Source organism: Capronia epimyces, assembly GCF_000585565.1.
Source record: "Capronia epimyces CBS 606.96 chromosome Unknown aczIQ-supercont1.1, whole genome shotgun sequence".
NCBI lineage: Eukaryota > Fungi > Ascomycota > Eurotiomycetes > Chaetothyriales > Herpotrichiellaceae > Capronia > Capronia epimyces.
In genome coordinates this window covers 1,487,039-1,503,002 of record NW_006912904.1, presented here as the reverse complement: position 1 = coordinate 1,503,002, position 15,964 = coordinate 1,487,039, and the positions used below count along the sequence as shown (strand labels likewise).

The 15,964-nt window shown below is 54.3% G+C and overlaps 7 protein-coding genes across 7 annotated transcripts; 3 read left to right on the top strand and 4 right to left on the bottom strand.

Moving 5' to 3' along the window:
* Window positions 1-251: 251 nt before the first annotated feature.
* On the top strand, window positions 252-644 carry A1O3_00567 (uncharacterized protein; the record flags this gene model as incomplete). The annotated part of the gene is made up of 1 exon (XM_007730717.1): window positions 252-644. The coding sequence occupies one exon, from the start codon at window positions 252-254 to the stop codon at window positions 642-644; it is 393 nt and encodes a 130-aa protein (XP_007728907.1).
* A 392-nt stretch (window positions 645-1,036) lies between these two features.
* Window positions 1,037-2,573, bottom strand: A1O3_00566 (uncharacterized protein; the record flags this gene model as incomplete). Its single annotated transcript, XM_007730716.1, has 3 exons — window positions 1,037-1,454; window positions 1,510-1,568; window positions 1,620-2,573. The coding sequence occupies 3 exons, from the start codon at window positions 2,571-2,573 to the stop codon at window positions 1,037-1,039; spliced, it is 1,431 nt and encodes a 476-aa protein (XP_007728906.1).
* A 1,124-nt stretch (window positions 2,574-3,697) lies between these two features.
* A1O3_00565 (uncharacterized protein) lies at window positions 3,698-5,068 on the top strand (the record flags this gene model as incomplete). Its single annotated transcript, XM_007730715.1, has 1 exon — window positions 3,698-5,068. One exon carries the CDS (start codon window positions 3,698-3,700, stop codon window positions 5,066-5,068), a length of 1,371 nt encoding a protein of 456 aa, XP_007728905.1.
* Window positions 5,069-6,574: 1,506 nt separating this feature from the next.
* On the bottom strand, window positions 6,575-7,825 carry A1O3_00564 (uncharacterized protein; the record flags this gene model as incomplete). The annotated part of the gene is made up of 1 exon (XM_007730714.1): window positions 6,575-7,825. The coding sequence occupies one exon, from the start codon at window positions 7,823-7,825 to the stop codon at window positions 6,575-6,577; it is 1,251 nt and encodes a 416-aa protein (XP_007728904.1).
* Window positions 7,826-10,848: 3,023 nt separating this feature from the next.
* Window positions 10,849-11,901, top strand: A1O3_00563 (uncharacterized protein; the record flags this gene model as incomplete). The annotated part of the gene is made up of 1 exon (XM_007730713.1): window positions 10,849-11,901. The coding sequence occupies one exon, from the start codon at window positions 10,849-10,851 to the stop codon at window positions 11,899-11,901; it is 1,053 nt and encodes a 350-aa protein (XP_007728903.1).
* A 918-nt stretch (window positions 11,902-12,819) lies between these two features.
* A1O3_00562 (uncharacterized protein) lies at window positions 12,820-13,596 on the bottom strand (the record flags this gene model as incomplete). The annotated part of the gene is made up of 1 exon (XM_007730712.1): window positions 12,820-13,596. One exon carries the CDS (start codon window positions 13,594-13,596, stop codon window positions 12,820-12,822), a length of 777 nt encoding a protein of 258 aa, XP_007728902.1.
* Window positions 13,597-14,694: 1,098 nt separating this feature from the next.
* On the bottom strand, window positions 14,695-15,870 carry A1O3_00561 (uncharacterized protein; the record flags this gene model as incomplete). Its single annotated transcript, XM_007730711.1, has 1 exon — window positions 14,695-15,870. One exon carries the CDS (start codon window positions 15,868-15,870, stop codon window positions 14,695-14,697), a length of 1,176 nt encoding a protein of 391 aa, XP_007728901.1.
* Between the last annotated feature and the right edge of the window lie 94 nt (window positions 15,871-15,964).

Sequence of the window (15,964 nt, the reverse complement as noted above, 5' to 3'; positions counted from 1 at the left end):
ACAGGAACAGGAACAGGAACAGGAACAGGAACAGGAACAGGAACAGGAACAGGAACAGGAACAGGAACAGGAACAGGAACAGGAACAGGAACAGGCACAGGAACACGAACAGAAATAGGCACAGGAACACGAACAGAAATAGGCACAGGAATAGAAAAGAAGTCGAACGTCCCATCTCACAAATCGATGTAAGTTACAATGTGAGGAGCGCCAACAAAGCTTACCCGGGACCCAGACCGGCGACAACCATGATGACGGGCGAAGAGTCCAGCGGTCCAGCCATGACCTATTTCGCAGAGGAAGACATTCCCTGGGAGGAGCAGACGGCCATGAGCCGGCGCAAAGTCCTGCGGCTTGAGGAGGACCTGTACGTCGCCATGGTGCAGTGGGACGCCGGGTTCACGCTGCCGGTGACGGACCACCATGGAGGCGAGGAGATTGTCTACGTCTTGAAGGGCACCTTTGTCGACCAGTATCGCAGCTCCGGCCCAGGGAGCATCATCCGCGGTGACCCGGGAAGCTCGCATCGGCCCAGCACCCCTGACGGTGTCACCTTCCTGGTCACGCGGTCCTTGATCCCTGGTGAGCGTCAGCGCATTGCTCCACATTGGACGCGACCCAGGGGGACCTCGTTTCGCGGCTGAGGACTTGGATTCCAACCTGGGTCCGTCGGTCAGAAGCCTCGCATCTCTGTTTATATACAATTGGCTATCTCTGAGGACGAGGGGAGAGGATTGGCCGTTTGCAGATAGAACCGGAACACTTCAAGTCCGATGTTTCTCAATCATACATATCAAACCTGCCAGATACTAAAGGCCGAAGAATCGATTTTACTCGAATCCATGTTCGATTTGTCTAGATCTCTCCAAGAAGCCCATGTCTCAGACCGCCGTACTGACAGTTCCATTGTTCTCCGGAGCATCCTAAACTCTAGCTCCTCTGTGCATCGATTTTTCCTGCTTCGAGATCCCTGGAGGTTAAGATGTGAGTTCGATCATTCCTCGTCTCTTCCCACTCCATGTTGGAGGTGTCTGATTCAATTGACTCGTTCCAAAAGCTCCTGATGCGATAATGATTGGCTTTGTGCAGCGGCTGGCGGTGCCCAATTCCGAGGGAGCTGGTCGGCGGGACTGGATTCAGTCCCGGCAAGAGGGTTGAGGATATCATTGCGGAGCTCGGGGAACTCATAGAAGAAGCGGGAGTCCATCGTCCAACAATTTAGATCGTGATAATATTGGTCGAACAATGGGTTGGCTTTGTACGTATCCAGGACGCTGTTGTAGAAATAGGTGTCCTCGAAACTAAACGGCCATTGAAACTTAAAGTGTATTAGGAGCGCGATGGAAAACTTGTGTTCGCCGATGCCGCCGTAGCCTCGAACGAACCGTTCCCGGAGACTGGGCCACGGGAAGAAGTCGACGAGAATCGGATGTCGCTTCTCACGCTGGACAGGGCTGGGCAGGTCAGTGAACAGAACGTGAGCGCCTTGTCCGAGGAGCTGAACGTTACCTTGGACGGAGCCAAGCTGGAACTTGTTCCAGAATCGAGTTGTCCCGGCCCAAATAGTACTGCTTCCCTTAGTCTGTGTATATGGTAGGTAGGGTGGTGACCTTGCCTACCTTGATCAAGGCCGCGTTCTTGAACGCAATCGCTGCTCGATTGACCTGGTCGGTAGTGACACTTATCATGTCATCGTACTCCCGAAGGATCTGGACCACGGGATTCTGCTGCATCGTCATGTCCAGTGCCTCCCATCCCTGCCGGATGGCCTTGAAAATCACATCATCTCGGAAGTCTTTTGCCAGACTTGCCTGCCTGGGAGGGAGGACGAAGATTTTGGCGTATACCGAATTCGACCAGCGCCAGAAATCCAGGCGACAAGGGTCGGACAAGAATGAGTTGAACCGTAAGCTGGTCAGGGGATGCGGGAAGGTTTGATTGACTGATGATGGCAGTCCTGGCGCCGTGCTTTCGTGGGAGGAGTAGGAGGTTCCCGTCCCCTCGTTACGGGCTACAGGCCATTCTTGCGGCTGCGGGTACAGGGAGACCGGAGGTTGCCAGGTCATGTCATACTCTGCCGGGATTGTCTCTGCGGCGCTGAGCGCCGGCGGTGGTGTGACTGTCAGGTAGCCTTCGTGGCCCAAGGTGTTCACGGGCGTGATTGCACTCGCGGAACCAGCTGAGGCCCAGTCCTGCGGAGGTGGCATCGATACAGCATTGGAGAGCTGGTTGATATCCGATGTGGTGTCATTGGGTTGGAAGGAGCCCAGCTCGAGCTGGAGCGAGAAGAGAGTATCGTTCAAGATCTTGCGCAGGCGTTCTTTGGCCTCGTATAGCTCGTGGTTTTGTTTCAGCAGTTGCCCGACCATGGTCGTCTGGTTCACGGCGGAGCAGGCATCGACCGTCTGCTCCAGATATGCAATATAGTTCTTGGTCTTGTCTCGGAAGGCCTGTTGGGCTTTCCTGTCCATCGCGCGCTTTCGCGCCTGCAGGGAGCTCTTGCTGGCCTCGCCCACGTCCCTCGGCCTGGTCTTTGAGCCTCGAGCGGAGGGCGCTGACTCGAATGTTTGCATCGAGCGAGCGTGTCTAGGCACTGCATCATTGCGGGGTGAGGACTGCAGGGTTTCCATAGTAGTGTGCTTTGCAGAATGGGCGATGGGCGATGGGCGAAAGTGTCTGGCTGCGCATGAGGAGGAGGAGGAGAAGAGCATCAATTTTCCCACGGGGCCTGGTTTGGGGGTCTTGGGGTCTCGGGGCCTGTGGAGAGAAGAATCGCGGGGGTGGCGAGTGCGGTCTAGCGCCCAGGTTGTCGCCCGAGACTGTGGACGGCTTGGGGAGTGTTAGGCTTCGGGGCCTCGGACCCATAGCACTCAGAGCCCATGACCGGGGTTCCGGACTGCTTAGGCCCGTGTCATTATTGGGGTTTGGCGCCAGGGCCGCCTAAGCCTCCAAGGCCTTAGCCCATACAATCAAATCAGTTGAGGCTGGATTAAATTACCCTAAACATAATTCCAAGAAATATAATTAATTAATAGTACGAACGCTGTTTTCCGGCGGCCTTTTCATTTCACCTCTCTGTACTCCGTAATTACTCCGTACATGTTGAGATATAGGTACCTCTCTGTAGATGTAAGACCGTACTCCGTAATCGGATGCGGGTCGGAACAACCTTGTTCCGACAACACAGAACACGGCTGAGAGCCCCTGGACGCCTGACAATGGTCCGGATCATCAGCATCTCGATTCTTGCGACAATTGGATGAGCAACTCTGATCCTGGTCTACCCAGCATAGCACTCGGGGAAGGGGCATGGGGGCAATACTACGTCTGTACGAGCCTCCCCTGGCTTTCCTTCCTTGCGAGTCCCAAGTCCTCCCTCCCGTTGGTCCTGACCCTACCCTGGCCATAGCAGATAGCAGCAGATAGCAGGTTTCTGGTACCAGCGATACATCGAGTTGATTGGCTCCCTTCTTGTCGATGCCAACAATTTCGGCGCCGTCGAATCGATTCGACAGAGACAATGGCGGCTAAGCGCCGGTTAGATTTCAGCCTCATCCTCAACATCAATATCAATCAAGACGGGTCGGGTCGACTTTCGACTTTCTGCGGCTGACCCTAACCCATCTTCCTTGGAGCCTACGAACGACTCACACTTCCTCGCCTTTTTCCCCTATAACTGTCCCTATCATCTGCAGCCATGGAGGCTCTGTCCTTCGTAGCCTTCGTCACCGTCGTCCCGATTTTGGCGAAGATAGTTTTTTCCCATGGATCTGCGTATCGCACTCAACGCTTCGGCTTCATCTGGGGCACGATTCTGTACGTTAGTGCGCTGGTTGATACCGACACTTTGCAGCAGAAACACTGGGATATCAACTTCTGGACTGACGCCGAGGTAATTGCTTGGAAAAAGTCACATCTGGCCTTTTGCAACGCGATTACCGTAGCAGTACGTATTCCCTTCAAGCAGTTCACTGAACCATTGCGAAGTTGGCCGCCTAAAGTGGAACAACAGGCCGCCATCTTTGCCAGCATCGGGCTCACCGCACTTCAATTGCCCAACATGGAAACGGTGCACTGGTCATCACGAGCGTGCTGTGCTTCAAGCATGGTATTGGGCGTGGCATCAGTATTCACCGCTACGAGGCAGCACTTTTCCGTGGGGATGCTAAATTCACCATTGCAAGTTCGATTGTGGCTCAGCCGGGGTAGACCTGAGTCGTACAGGGGTTTTGTGGCTAGGATGGTTGGTTTCGGAACCATACCCTTCCCTATGAATCGTCTCATACCCTACCCAGTGACCACCGCTACCACTCAGAGGAAGTATGCGAACATGAAGGCCTATCAGGATATGCCCCTGGAGAGCGCAATATCCGCGGCCAAGGCGGTTGCCCTCCCGAGCCATCTCCTGTATATGACGGTAATCATCTTTCTCGTCGGATTCGGGCTATATATTCTTTTCCGGTGGCTTGAGGATGTCGGAGGAGCGGTGTCATATCGCAACATATTCATTGTCTTCATCATTACAGCAGGATTATATGCCGGGTACGACATTCTCATTGAGGTGGCGAGATTGCTCGATAGGGACAAACGGTCCCGCGAGTTTGCAACTGATGGAATAGGGGGCCTTCGAGGACAGAGACATCTTCTTGCTCTTCAGCAGCGTCTCCGCACTCTGCAACAACGTGTTGAAGACGAGTCTATCGACGGGCAAGATCAACATCAGCATCAGCATCAACATCAACATCAACCAGGACCAGCACCGCCGCACGCAAGTACCGCACCCACAGGCAGGCAGACACCCCATCAAAACTCTCCTACCACAGCCTCTCGGATCGATCCTGACCCGGATGTTGACAAATACCAAGCCTGGGAAAGTTACATCACCGCCTACATACAACGGCTCGGTCGCACCGAGCAACGATCGACTTTGATGATGAAGATCATGGAACTCAAGGGCAGTTTGGAGGCCGAATGGGATAGTGTAAAGGCGAGGGAGACGGTGCATGGGGAGCAAAGCCGCACAACGGGAGGTTATGTAGCTAGTCCAAGCGACATGCAACTGCCATAAAATCAGGGCACGTAGTAAAGCAGGAATCGGTTGGGTTTTGAGAGCGGAGAGAACGAGCAAGGGACGAGAACTCGTACTTCCTGAGGTCCATATAGGGTAAAGGACAATCTAGTTACCTAATTTAAGATATCGAGGTATATCTATCTACCTAGTACCTAGTACCTAGTGCTTAGGATACCGTACTCTATGGTCCGTACTCCGTATATAAAATAAAACCAGACACAGTTTGTTGAAGCGAGACTCCATCGCGCCCCCAGCGATGTGACAGTGACAGTGACAGTGACAGGATCGCATACTTGACATTCGCATCAGCATCGCCCACAAGCTCTTCCAGCTTCAAAGCTGTAGTGTTGTAGCCGCATATTGTTGTGTGCAAGTGCAACTCAACAACGGGACGGATTTGTCACAGGATACCGACCGGCAACAATCGTGGGTCGGCAGATGTTGCAGGCTCGCGGGGCTCACGTCGTCGCCGTTGCCGGATAGACTTGTTCCCAGATATCCCTGCCAAGTTAGTCCTCGAGAGTGGTGGTTCTTCAGACAAAAGAGGAGTTGTGAGAAGGATATAAGGATGAGGGAAGGAGGAGACAAGTGAAGGAGGAGAGAAGGGAAGGAGGAGAGAAGGGAAGGAGGAGAGAAGGGATGGAGGAGGCAAGGGAAGGAGGAGGAAGGGAAGGAGAAGAGGGCGAAGTTTTGGAAGGTCCTGGCTTTGGGCGGCACTGCCTGCATCCGAGGCTGAGTTCGAGATGGCGATGTCGCGGGATGCTGGACCGATCGTTGCCAGAAACAAACATCACAATTGTAAAAAATACCGCGCATGGCTAGTTGGTCCAGCACCATCGGTATGTGATGTGGGAGTCCTGGCTTTGCGCGAGACTGTGACTTTTGCTTCAGGTAATGTCAATCTTGGGGACCTAGAATCTACTATTCTTATGGTGGGAAAAAGAATTCAAGAAAGAATTGAAACAAAGCCATAGGGCAATGCGGGTTTGGGTTTGGTTCATGTCATCAAGGATTGAAATGTACATGCTACCTGTAGGGAATGCCCCCAACGACTGCCAGCGTCGATATCCCACTGCTCCAGCTCCAGTCGCAGCCTCAGCCTTTCGGAGTCAGATAGTTCTGCCCACGTCCTCTTCACTTCCTCCCCAGTCTCCCAGCTTGCGCTTGGCCAGACGGTTCAGAACAAGATGCAATCAGTCATCCTCCAAGGATGATTTTTTCTGTTGAATTGCCGTGAAATCGTGTCCATGTCCGTCAAGACGTTGTTCGTCGTAAAAATGCGTGAGTTGAATGGAATGTGAAGCACATGGTGACATTGACTTTTCGTTCGTACGCAAGATCATGCAGGATGGCACAGATAAGTTGGACATCTGGCCACCATAGCCTCCCAAGTTTCCCATTTTTCTCCCAGAGTGTTGAGTCTCTATGCCGGCATGGAGCTGTACAAAGTATTGTTGTTACAGTTCGTAATGTGTTGCGTTGTCATAGGAGATGGGGGTCGATCTAATGGTAAGATCCGCCGAAAAGTCCAGCCATGCGGCGTAGATGTCCATGAGAGTGGCGCTTGGCTTTGCCCGGGAGTGTTACGAAGGTGTCGGACACTCCGGGTTGGCACTTCATTCCTGCATCCATGGCGAGCGCGACGCTCCAAGTGCCACTGGCGCAACGCTGAAAGCTGGACCCATCCGCGGAGCATGACCAAGCGCCTTCGTCGGTGCAAGGCCCGGATTGAGTGCCAGTTGTGGTCGTGGTGGTAGTCGAGCTTGTTCCGGTGGCGGCGGGAGCAGCGGTGCTGACGGGAACAACCTCGGGCGTCTCGGTGGTGGTGCTCGGAGAAGCTGCGCCTGTGGCAAAGACTCCTGGACCGGAACCGCCTGTAGGCTGCGAGTCCACCGAACCGGCAAAGGTAGGCTCGACAGAACTAGCACCGGCGTCTCCAGTTGCTTGTGTCGCGACTGATGTAGCTACAGTGGCAGCAGCCGATCCAGATCCAGCATCTGGGCTCGCAGTAGGTTGCTCAGCGGCGACGCTTCCCCCAGCAGCACCGCAAGAAAGGGTAGTGTAAGGGCCGGTTCCTGCCGATTGCACTACTTGGCCTGGGTTCGGGTAGACGTAGTCAAACGACTCAGGAGTGGTGCAGTCGTTGACACTGGCCAGATTCGCCACAAACATGTCAGGGAACGAAGTTTGACGCTTGGAGATCTTGGGAGCGGGTGCGTATCTCTTCTTCTTCGCGGCAGTAACGGTTGCTGGGCCACAATTCATGTAGAACTCTCTGTTTCCAATCTTGTTGATCCATGACCATGCAATGGTGTATTGGCCTGGGGATATGCCTTCAGGGATGGTGTATTGGAAAGTGCTGGCACCATCGCCGTTGGGGTCTGCAGGAAGGTTGCCGGCGACGGAAGCTGGACAGCCACCTTCGATAGACTTGATGACCATCCATTTGGAGTCCTTGGTGGGCTGTAGATCGGTGGTGAGGCTCACTTGGCACGAGCCACCGCCATGGACCGCACTGCCGGTGAAGCTCAAAGTCTGCGGTTCACCGATGGCGAGGACGTTCTCGGCACCTTCAAGATCGTAGACACCAGTCCGCTGCTTGCAGGGAAAGTCGGAGCCATCCGCGACAAGAGGCGAGTTGTTGAGAGTAGACTTGCCATATGGGACTGGGCTCTTCATTATCATATGGGCGTCAGCCGAAGAAATCATGAGGACGAGAGTGGCCGCAGCCATGGTTTTGATAAACGAAGCCATGGAGAGCGTGGAAGATTTGTGTGGGTGCAGTGTTGTGGTGGTGGTTGGAATGAGTGTGTTAGGCAGGGCAATAGCCAGATCGCGCTGTATGATGGTTAGTTTTTGGAGTCAGAGATGATTTCAGTTCTTTTGTGGTGCAAAATCACTGTTGTGTGGACTTCGGTGTTTGTAATAGTGATGGGGAGATTTGATAGATCGGGTCAAGAAAGCCTTGAATTTGTACCAAAGAAGCCGCGATCCATGTGAAGAGTGTAAGACAACCAATAACACGTGCTAGTGAAACTGCCCTACAGCCTTTTGTCGGAGCGAACAAGGGCACCAAGCCGAACAAGCAGTGCAAGGCGAGGCAGTGTGATAGGCAGCGTGATAGGCAGTGAATGGGTGTCACGTACCTTTCTTCACGGACAAAGGAATGGTCGTTGACTTGAGATGTTGTGGTTGATCTAAGGGAGTGTATTGTCTGCGCCAGGCACGACAAAGGGAAAGTCAACAAAGGAATGTCTAGGGCTAGCCTGCCACAGTTGGATGTGTCTTCGATGGGATGAAATGAGAGTAGTTGTCTGAAGGGATTCAACATGGTCTGGAGCAACCCGGCGGGCTTCTATATAGGGAGCGTACTATGGAGGCGGGCTGGCAGGAGGTGAATGACAGCTGGGGTGCCCTGCAGGCATTCAGGGAGTGGCGAGCAAGGGGCATTTGAAACATTGGCATTCTATTGGCAGAATACACCGCGTTCGCCCGCGCGTGGCAGTGTGGTGGCTCACAGGCCATCCCGTCGTTCGAGACTTCAGCTTGAGCTTGAAGCTCACGGCCAGTCAAAACGCTATGATCACCATGTTGCCGTAGACCTACTGGGACGTGTTAAGCCGATTTGCAGGCTGAGCTTCGAAATGGAGTGTACGGAGTCCATGGTGGTTCGAGGTTGGAGCTATACCTGGCAGCTCGTAAAGGGAGCTCCAGATACGGCCATCGATTGGTCGTAGGGGTGTCTTTGCCCTGGAGAGGCCCGAGTGAAGCGTGGTGGAAGGCTGGGCCGGGATGACGAAGCAGAGGTCAGAGCGGCCAGCTTCTGGATAGACAATGAAGCCCCTGGAGGAGGCTGAAGCAGTCCATCGCGGAGGTGGAGCGCAACCGAAGGCGATCAGATCTCAGGGGTTCCAAAGACCAAAGAGACAGCTGGGAAAGGATGTGAAGAGTGTGGTGATGCGGCGGACGCAAAAGTCAGGGGGTTGAGTGCGGTTAGCGGCAGCCAATCAGCCAGCTATAACAGCAGGTCGCTATGCCCAATACGGTTAGTGCCGGCGCTGGAGAAACAAAGGACCCGACGAGGCCAGCATCTGTTCTCGCTCAGTGGCCACCGCTCCTCCATCGTGAAACCGCGTTTCTGTGTTCCTGCCTAAGATTGCTTGCAACCATCCGCTGCCCACCGGACTCCTCCTCTTCGAACGTCGTCAACATACGCAACGCCTCTTCCAAGATTCGATGTGCTGGTCGCCTCCAGATCCACCGCTGATGCCAGGTGACAAGATGGTTGGGAAGGCCTGTGCGCGCGTGTCTACGGCGTGGGGACAAGATACGGAGTACTGTCAAGCACGGTCAATCGTCGCACTGGCCCAAAGAGGCGTCCTCGTCCGCTCGGATACGACTTTTCTTTTGACAAAAACCTTCCGCAGTGCATGCGGCCAGAAGAGACATGGTGTGATGGGTTCTAAGCTCCCAGAGACCCTGTGTGGCTGTTGCCGGAAGGCTCTGTGAGACTGGTCCCCATGATATCTTGCGATTTCTGGGCTTTTGTGTATCTAGGACATCTCGTGACGGACGTAGGAAAGCGAAAGACTGGGATGCTGCTTGTTCTTCATTTCCACCTGGCCCTGCAAAGCCACCCCGATCACCCGAGGAGAACAGCCCAAGCTTCCATTGTTGCTCACTTTCACAGGCAGACGGAATACTCAGGGTTTCCTTCGGCCAGCTCTTCCCGGCTGTCATCCCACCCCAGCCTCCTCTGACACCTCGCGAGTTCGACGACCCGCAGCGCCCACTACAAACCCTTCCTTAGTTGGCTGTAATCCCTGTTGGCCGCTACAATGGTCACATCGCCCGCGGTACTAAGTGCAGGCATTGCTCCCGATGAAATGGTACGGGCTAAGAGCTGTGGTGAGACGCTCTGCGGACTCAAGAAATTAAGACTAGACATCGGCATATATGAAAGTGTTTGTCATGAAAACATGGGGTATCTCTCTGGTCGTGCTTGAAGGACTTTGCCGCAGCATGAACTTCCAAAGAAAGCTGATACTCGGAGCCGAACCCTGCTGCGTGTCAGGCTCCAACCTCTCTGTCAACGTCAACATGGACCCAAGTCCTGCGCGCGTCACTTGACAGGAGAGGGACTGAATATGTTCGCTTGACACAGGTCAGTGACAAGTCCTGTGCGAAGACTCCATACACCTACTGTCAACGAACGCAAAGAAGACGCCAGTTGCATAGTTCCACACCAGCAGGCGGCGGTTCAAAGGAGTCCACAGGCGCAGACGCATGACGGGTACACATCTATTTGGGATAGGCGGCAGTATTGCTTTTCTCTTTCGTTCGCGCCTGTAACTTCGTATCACATGCATATGGTAGACAATCCCAATCCCCAATCCAACTGGCCGAGGTATCGCCTCTAGTGGCAGCGCTCTTCTCCAATGAGAGCCGGCCAGCTGGAGTCCGAAGGCCCCTAAGCCTCGTGGAGAGAGAGGATGGAATGAGAGACTGGATCAGCATTTCAATTTCTTCTGGTTCCAATTTTGCCCTTGACTTCATCTCATACTTACTATACATTACATTCGTTAAGCACATAGGTTGAGAGACGACGCATGCGGTGTGGGACGGAGGACCTAATATAAGCCTGAGGGACCTGAAGATTGTAAGGAGTACCGACACTAGTAACCATCCACGGAACTGGTTCCGATCTCATCAGTTCAGCCTCAGCCTCAGCCTCATCATCATTCCGAACTCTAAGCACGATTTTCACCCGCCCTACGATGCCGATGCCGACCATCTCGGTGTCGGTGCGATCGCTGGCCTCATGGCGGACGGTGGCGCTCGTGTTTGCTCTGCTCAATCTCAAAGCGCTGCCGCTTGCATGGCACTGCCGGCTGTTCTACCGCATGCTGAGCAGCTGGTACACGGAGGCGCGGGTCAAGCGGCTCGTGGCGAGCAGTAGCTCATCGACGTCCACGTCGAGCGCGACGGCGACGCACCATCCGATCTTTGAGCCGGTGTCGATATTCTCGCGCGCGCCCCTCCTCGAGACGGACTACAACCTGCACAAGAGCAACAGCACGTACTTTTCCGACCTGGACGAGAGCCGGACGGCGCTGATGACGCGAGTGCTGATCCCGGGCCTGAGGCACGGCTCGCGGGCTCTGGAGCGCGAAGGCCACAAGGGCAGACTGGCCGTCATCCTCGGCAGCGTGCACACGTCCTTCCACCGCGAGATCCTGCCCTACGAACGCTACGAGGTGCGCTCGCGCCTGCTGGGATGGGACAGGAAGTGGATCGTCGTGGGCAGTTGGTTCGTCCGGCCCGCACGGAATCACAAGCACAAGGAGAAGGGGAATGGGAAAGAGGAGGAGCCCGAGGTGCTGCTCGCCTCCGCCCTGAGTAAATACGTCGTCAAGAAGGGCCGCTTCACCGTCTCGCCTGAACGCTGCTTCACCGCCGCCGGCTGGCTGTCGCCTGGGGACCACGACTGCGACCACGCCCTGCATGTCCAGTCGTCTGATGCACAGACGACCGAACACCGCTCCGATCACTTGGACAATGTCCCCGTGTCTGAAGGGATCCCTGCCGCTGTCCCGGAGGCTGCCGCCGATGTCACCACCGAAGTCGTCGAGAAGCTCGAGACCGCGGCCGAAGCCCTCTCGCAGTCGCAGTCGCCACCGGCCGGGCCCCTGGATTCGCACACGACTCCCGCCCCGACGGGCAATTGGGACTGGCATCGCATCGACGCCGAGCGTCTTCGCGGACTCAACGTCGCTGCCAACTGGCTGGCGCTGGACAAGGAGCTGCTGGATGAGTTCCTGCGCGGCTAGTATGTAATATTGAGGGACTGCACTGCAGAACTCGAGGGATTAGGAATTCGGGGTTCGGGATTCGGGCCCCGGTTTGCGTTGGCTCTTGTCCACTATAGAGCTCAGGTTAGATATATTATAGACGAGCACGGCATTTCGCCAGACACTAGACACTAGAAGCTAGAAGATAGAAGCTAGAAGCTAGAATTAGAGAATCACATGAGCTGCGGCTCTGTATATCACTGATGATCAACAACGGCTTGGACGGAGGAATGTACAAGCCCACACCCTATTCATTGATCCTATATACAATACAGTACCGAAGAACGAGGAATCCAGGCTAAGAGTCTGCACATAGGTAGCTGTCATTGCAATATTTGCTGCGTCCAGGACCTCGGTTCATAATTACATATAGATAGAATATCGTGCTACCATTCGTCCTGTACCCATCAAGTGCGAAACACACAAGATAGCCATCATATAGTGACCAATGCACCATTAAAGCATTAGACACGAATGACAAGGAACACTTTATTGTATACCATTATGTCTGAACCGTTGCTATATCTCTTTCCACCAGAGCAGTCCTTCCAACTCCAGGCAAAGGCTACAAACCCAAATAAACGCGTGGTGTAGAAGAAACCGTCGTAAACGCCGTTTCCATGCTGTTTGAAATGTTAGGCGGACAACGAGGAGAGAGATGACAAGGACTTGGCTTCCCAGTCAGAGGTAGATCCGTTGCACATGGTATTGTGATTCGAATGTGCACCGGGTAACGTACACGGGATGGTAGAGGATGGCGGCGCAGGTTGATGGAGCGCCTGTTGGTGGAGTGTCAGCAGACAGGGAGCATGTGTCTTGGTTCTCTGTTGCAGAGTGCGAGTCACCACAACGGTGGTTGGTCATCGAGCACGTTCATCCGACATCAGTCTTGTTTTTTCACTCATGGGTCTCCTCCTTTTGGGCCTTTTTCTTTCCATTGCCATTGTGCCTTCGCAAGTACTCTTTGTGACGAGCTTCGCGTTCCTGAAGGCGCTGCTCCTCTGCAGCAACCATCTCCTTCCATAGATCATCGTTGCCGTTGCCAATGCCCTGGCTGCCGACCTCGCGTTCCACCTGTTTCTCAAGAATGCGCTTATGCTCCGGGTCGGAGGGGTCGATGTACCGGACGGTCTCATAGCGACCCTCTTGGTTGTGCGAGTCGGAGATCTCAAAAGCGGCCGTCAACACCAAGACGCCCAGGGTCAAAAATTGGGCGTACACTCGGGCCTGGACGATCTTCTGTTGGCCGGTAAGATACTTGTTGCGGTTAACGAGGGCGAATGAGGCGGCGATCGACGCCAGCCACGACCCGGCCACGATCTTGTATCGCTCCCGCCGGCCAAAGTCCATAGCGCGCTCAGTGAACGTCTTGCCCGCCCGCTCGGCCTGAGCCTTCTCGTTCTCAAACTGTCGATATTCCATCTGGATCGGGTTGGACTCGGCCTCAAATGCGCGCGAGTAATGATCTGCCGTGACGATTCCGGCGAACGTACCGCTGCTGGTGATCAAAAACGCTTTCAATGGAATGGTCAAGTTGCGGAAGAAATGATAGCGGCGGTGGGCGGCCACCACGCCCACCGCGCCCACCGCAAGACCGGTGAAACCGCCGATGGCGCCGCCCTTGAGCGTCGCACGGTAATGGGCTTGTTCTTGTTCCTTGGTGAGGATCTTCATTGTGGCAGTAGATGGGTGATTGTAAGCTGTGGGAGGGACGCAGGGACGCCGGAACGAATAGCTATGGCAGTAATGTGCAATTCGGAATGCCCGGTACTAGATCAGGGAGGGAGAAAGGAGTTCGAAGGCCGAGTAGGAAGCGTTCAGGTTGTTATATTGTTGGTCAATTCCTGGGGCTGGACTGCGATGAAGCCGGGAAAATTTGTGGGCGGAGATGGAGAGCCGGCGGACGCTGGTAGTGATTATTGTTGCTGCTGGTTTGAGGTGAACGTAGTTGATACTACTGGCAAGCTGGGAGCTGTCGGAAGCTGCCACTCGTGTGTCAGTTATTAGTCAATGATATATACACTGTACACACAGGATGAATTCACAGGTTGGTGGCTCGACGACTAGTTATTAATAACAAGCCCAATGGTCTTATCGAGCTCCGGTGTTTGCTTCTTCACAATGACATCACATCAGACGCCGGTAGCATAGTTGCCGTTTGCGTGAAAAAACTGATCCGGCCAGACACTGGTGTTCCTATTACTATTACCCCATCAAAGTGCTACATAGTACACACCACCAACACTCTGGAATCCAGACCAGGCCACGGTTAGGGCCTGTTTGGCATCAGTGCGCGCGAATCAGTGCTGGTTGAATGAATGAATGATGAATAACGAATACTATTTCCCGGGCTAAGAAGGCTCCTGAATAATCAAGCATTCAGCCCTTTCGCCGTCTTCCTCCGACTACCCGGGCGCAAAACCACCTGGGAAAATGTTCTGCCGCAGTGAAAGCCTTGCCCGTCCGGATACAATCAATTGACTCTTACTATTTTATTAGGGAGTTAGGCATGCGGTATTTCCCATCTCCACGGAGAGCTCGATAATTTCATTGGCATTGGCATTACGGAAGCTCGCTCCTCATTACTCGATTTGATCTCATTCTGGCCGAGCTCCCTCAGACGACACTGCTATTCAGTCGTCGATCGTGTGACATACTCTGTACAGCTCGGAACTTTCCATATCATCCAGTGACTCTCCTCCTATGCTCCAGGCTGTTCATCCAGGTGACCAACGCGCTGCCAATGAAGGAACATTCTCATGGTCCCCAACGTCAACCCAACTGCAGCCCGGTGAAATTGGTGTGGGTGTACTCCTCCAAGTCTTCATCTTGGACTCGGTACACCACAGTCCCCGCCACTGCCAGGTGAATTGTGTAGGTCCTCTTGTGCTGGACCACTTCGGACCCCTGCACCAATGCCTCCAATCTTGTCTTGTTCCCTTCTTCATCCACCCTAAGGTAAAATGCCCAATCACCAGGTATGAAGCGCACTTCCACAATCAGATCGCGCACTGGAACCATCCTCTCTCGCCCATTGCCCTCCTTGGGGATCAGTTTGTACACGATTTTCGCGCCGCCTGGAGCCTGAGGCTGGCCATCTGCTGAAATCCATCTGAGGCGTCGTTCGATAATGAAGACGTTGGGCGCGTCGAACTGGTGAGGGTTTGGGTATTTTCCGACCGAGTTGGGTTCGGCAGTGCATAGCTGCGACATGTGCATGATCGCCGGGCTGATGGTATCCGAACAGAGAACACTGTTCCCACGGCTGTCGAGCAGATAAACGTGTTGACCGACTTGGAATTTCTCGGGTTCAGGTTCAGGATTCGTGATGGGCGCAAATGGTGCCTGCATCTCTGAAAGCGGTATACCTCTGACGATGGGACTGGAGAAACTGTCGCTGGCAGACTCCTCTCCATTCTGTCCACCCAGTCCAAGACGTCTCATGGCCTTGACCGGCGTGGCCGGTGGCAGCATGCTGGGCAGCATCTTTGGCGACGGCGTGACGGGTGTCAGCGGGGTTGGCTGAGGTCTGGAAGCACTGGCCGGCGTTGCTGGCGGTGGCATACTATTAGAGAGTGTTCTCTTTCGTTCCGGCGTCAACGGCAGGTCATGAAGCTTCTGCTGACTGGTAGACGCTGCTTGGTGTTTTGGCTTTGCCGTCGAGGATTGTTCGGCTTGGACATGCGTCTCCTGGAGATTTGAACCTGAGATCAATCTCACTTTCACCGGCCCTGAGTGCAGTCGACGAGGACTTGGCTCTTGCAGAGTACGGGGGAAGGCTGGAGGTGTGGCAAGGTAGGATGAAAGAGACTGCGTCGATGCTGATGCTGATGCCAATTCCGATGCTGATGCCGATCTGGGCAAGGCCGAGATCTCAGGATTGTCGGGTACATTCTGGACAGCGCGTCGCGACCTCGAGGTTCGCTCAGGGTTGTTCAAGTCCGCCATTTTTCTGCCAGTACTGTCAGTGTGTGCAAGGCCTGGTCACGTGCGAGGCTGTGATATCAGAGCGGTGAGAGGTGGCAGTAAGTAAGATGGAGGA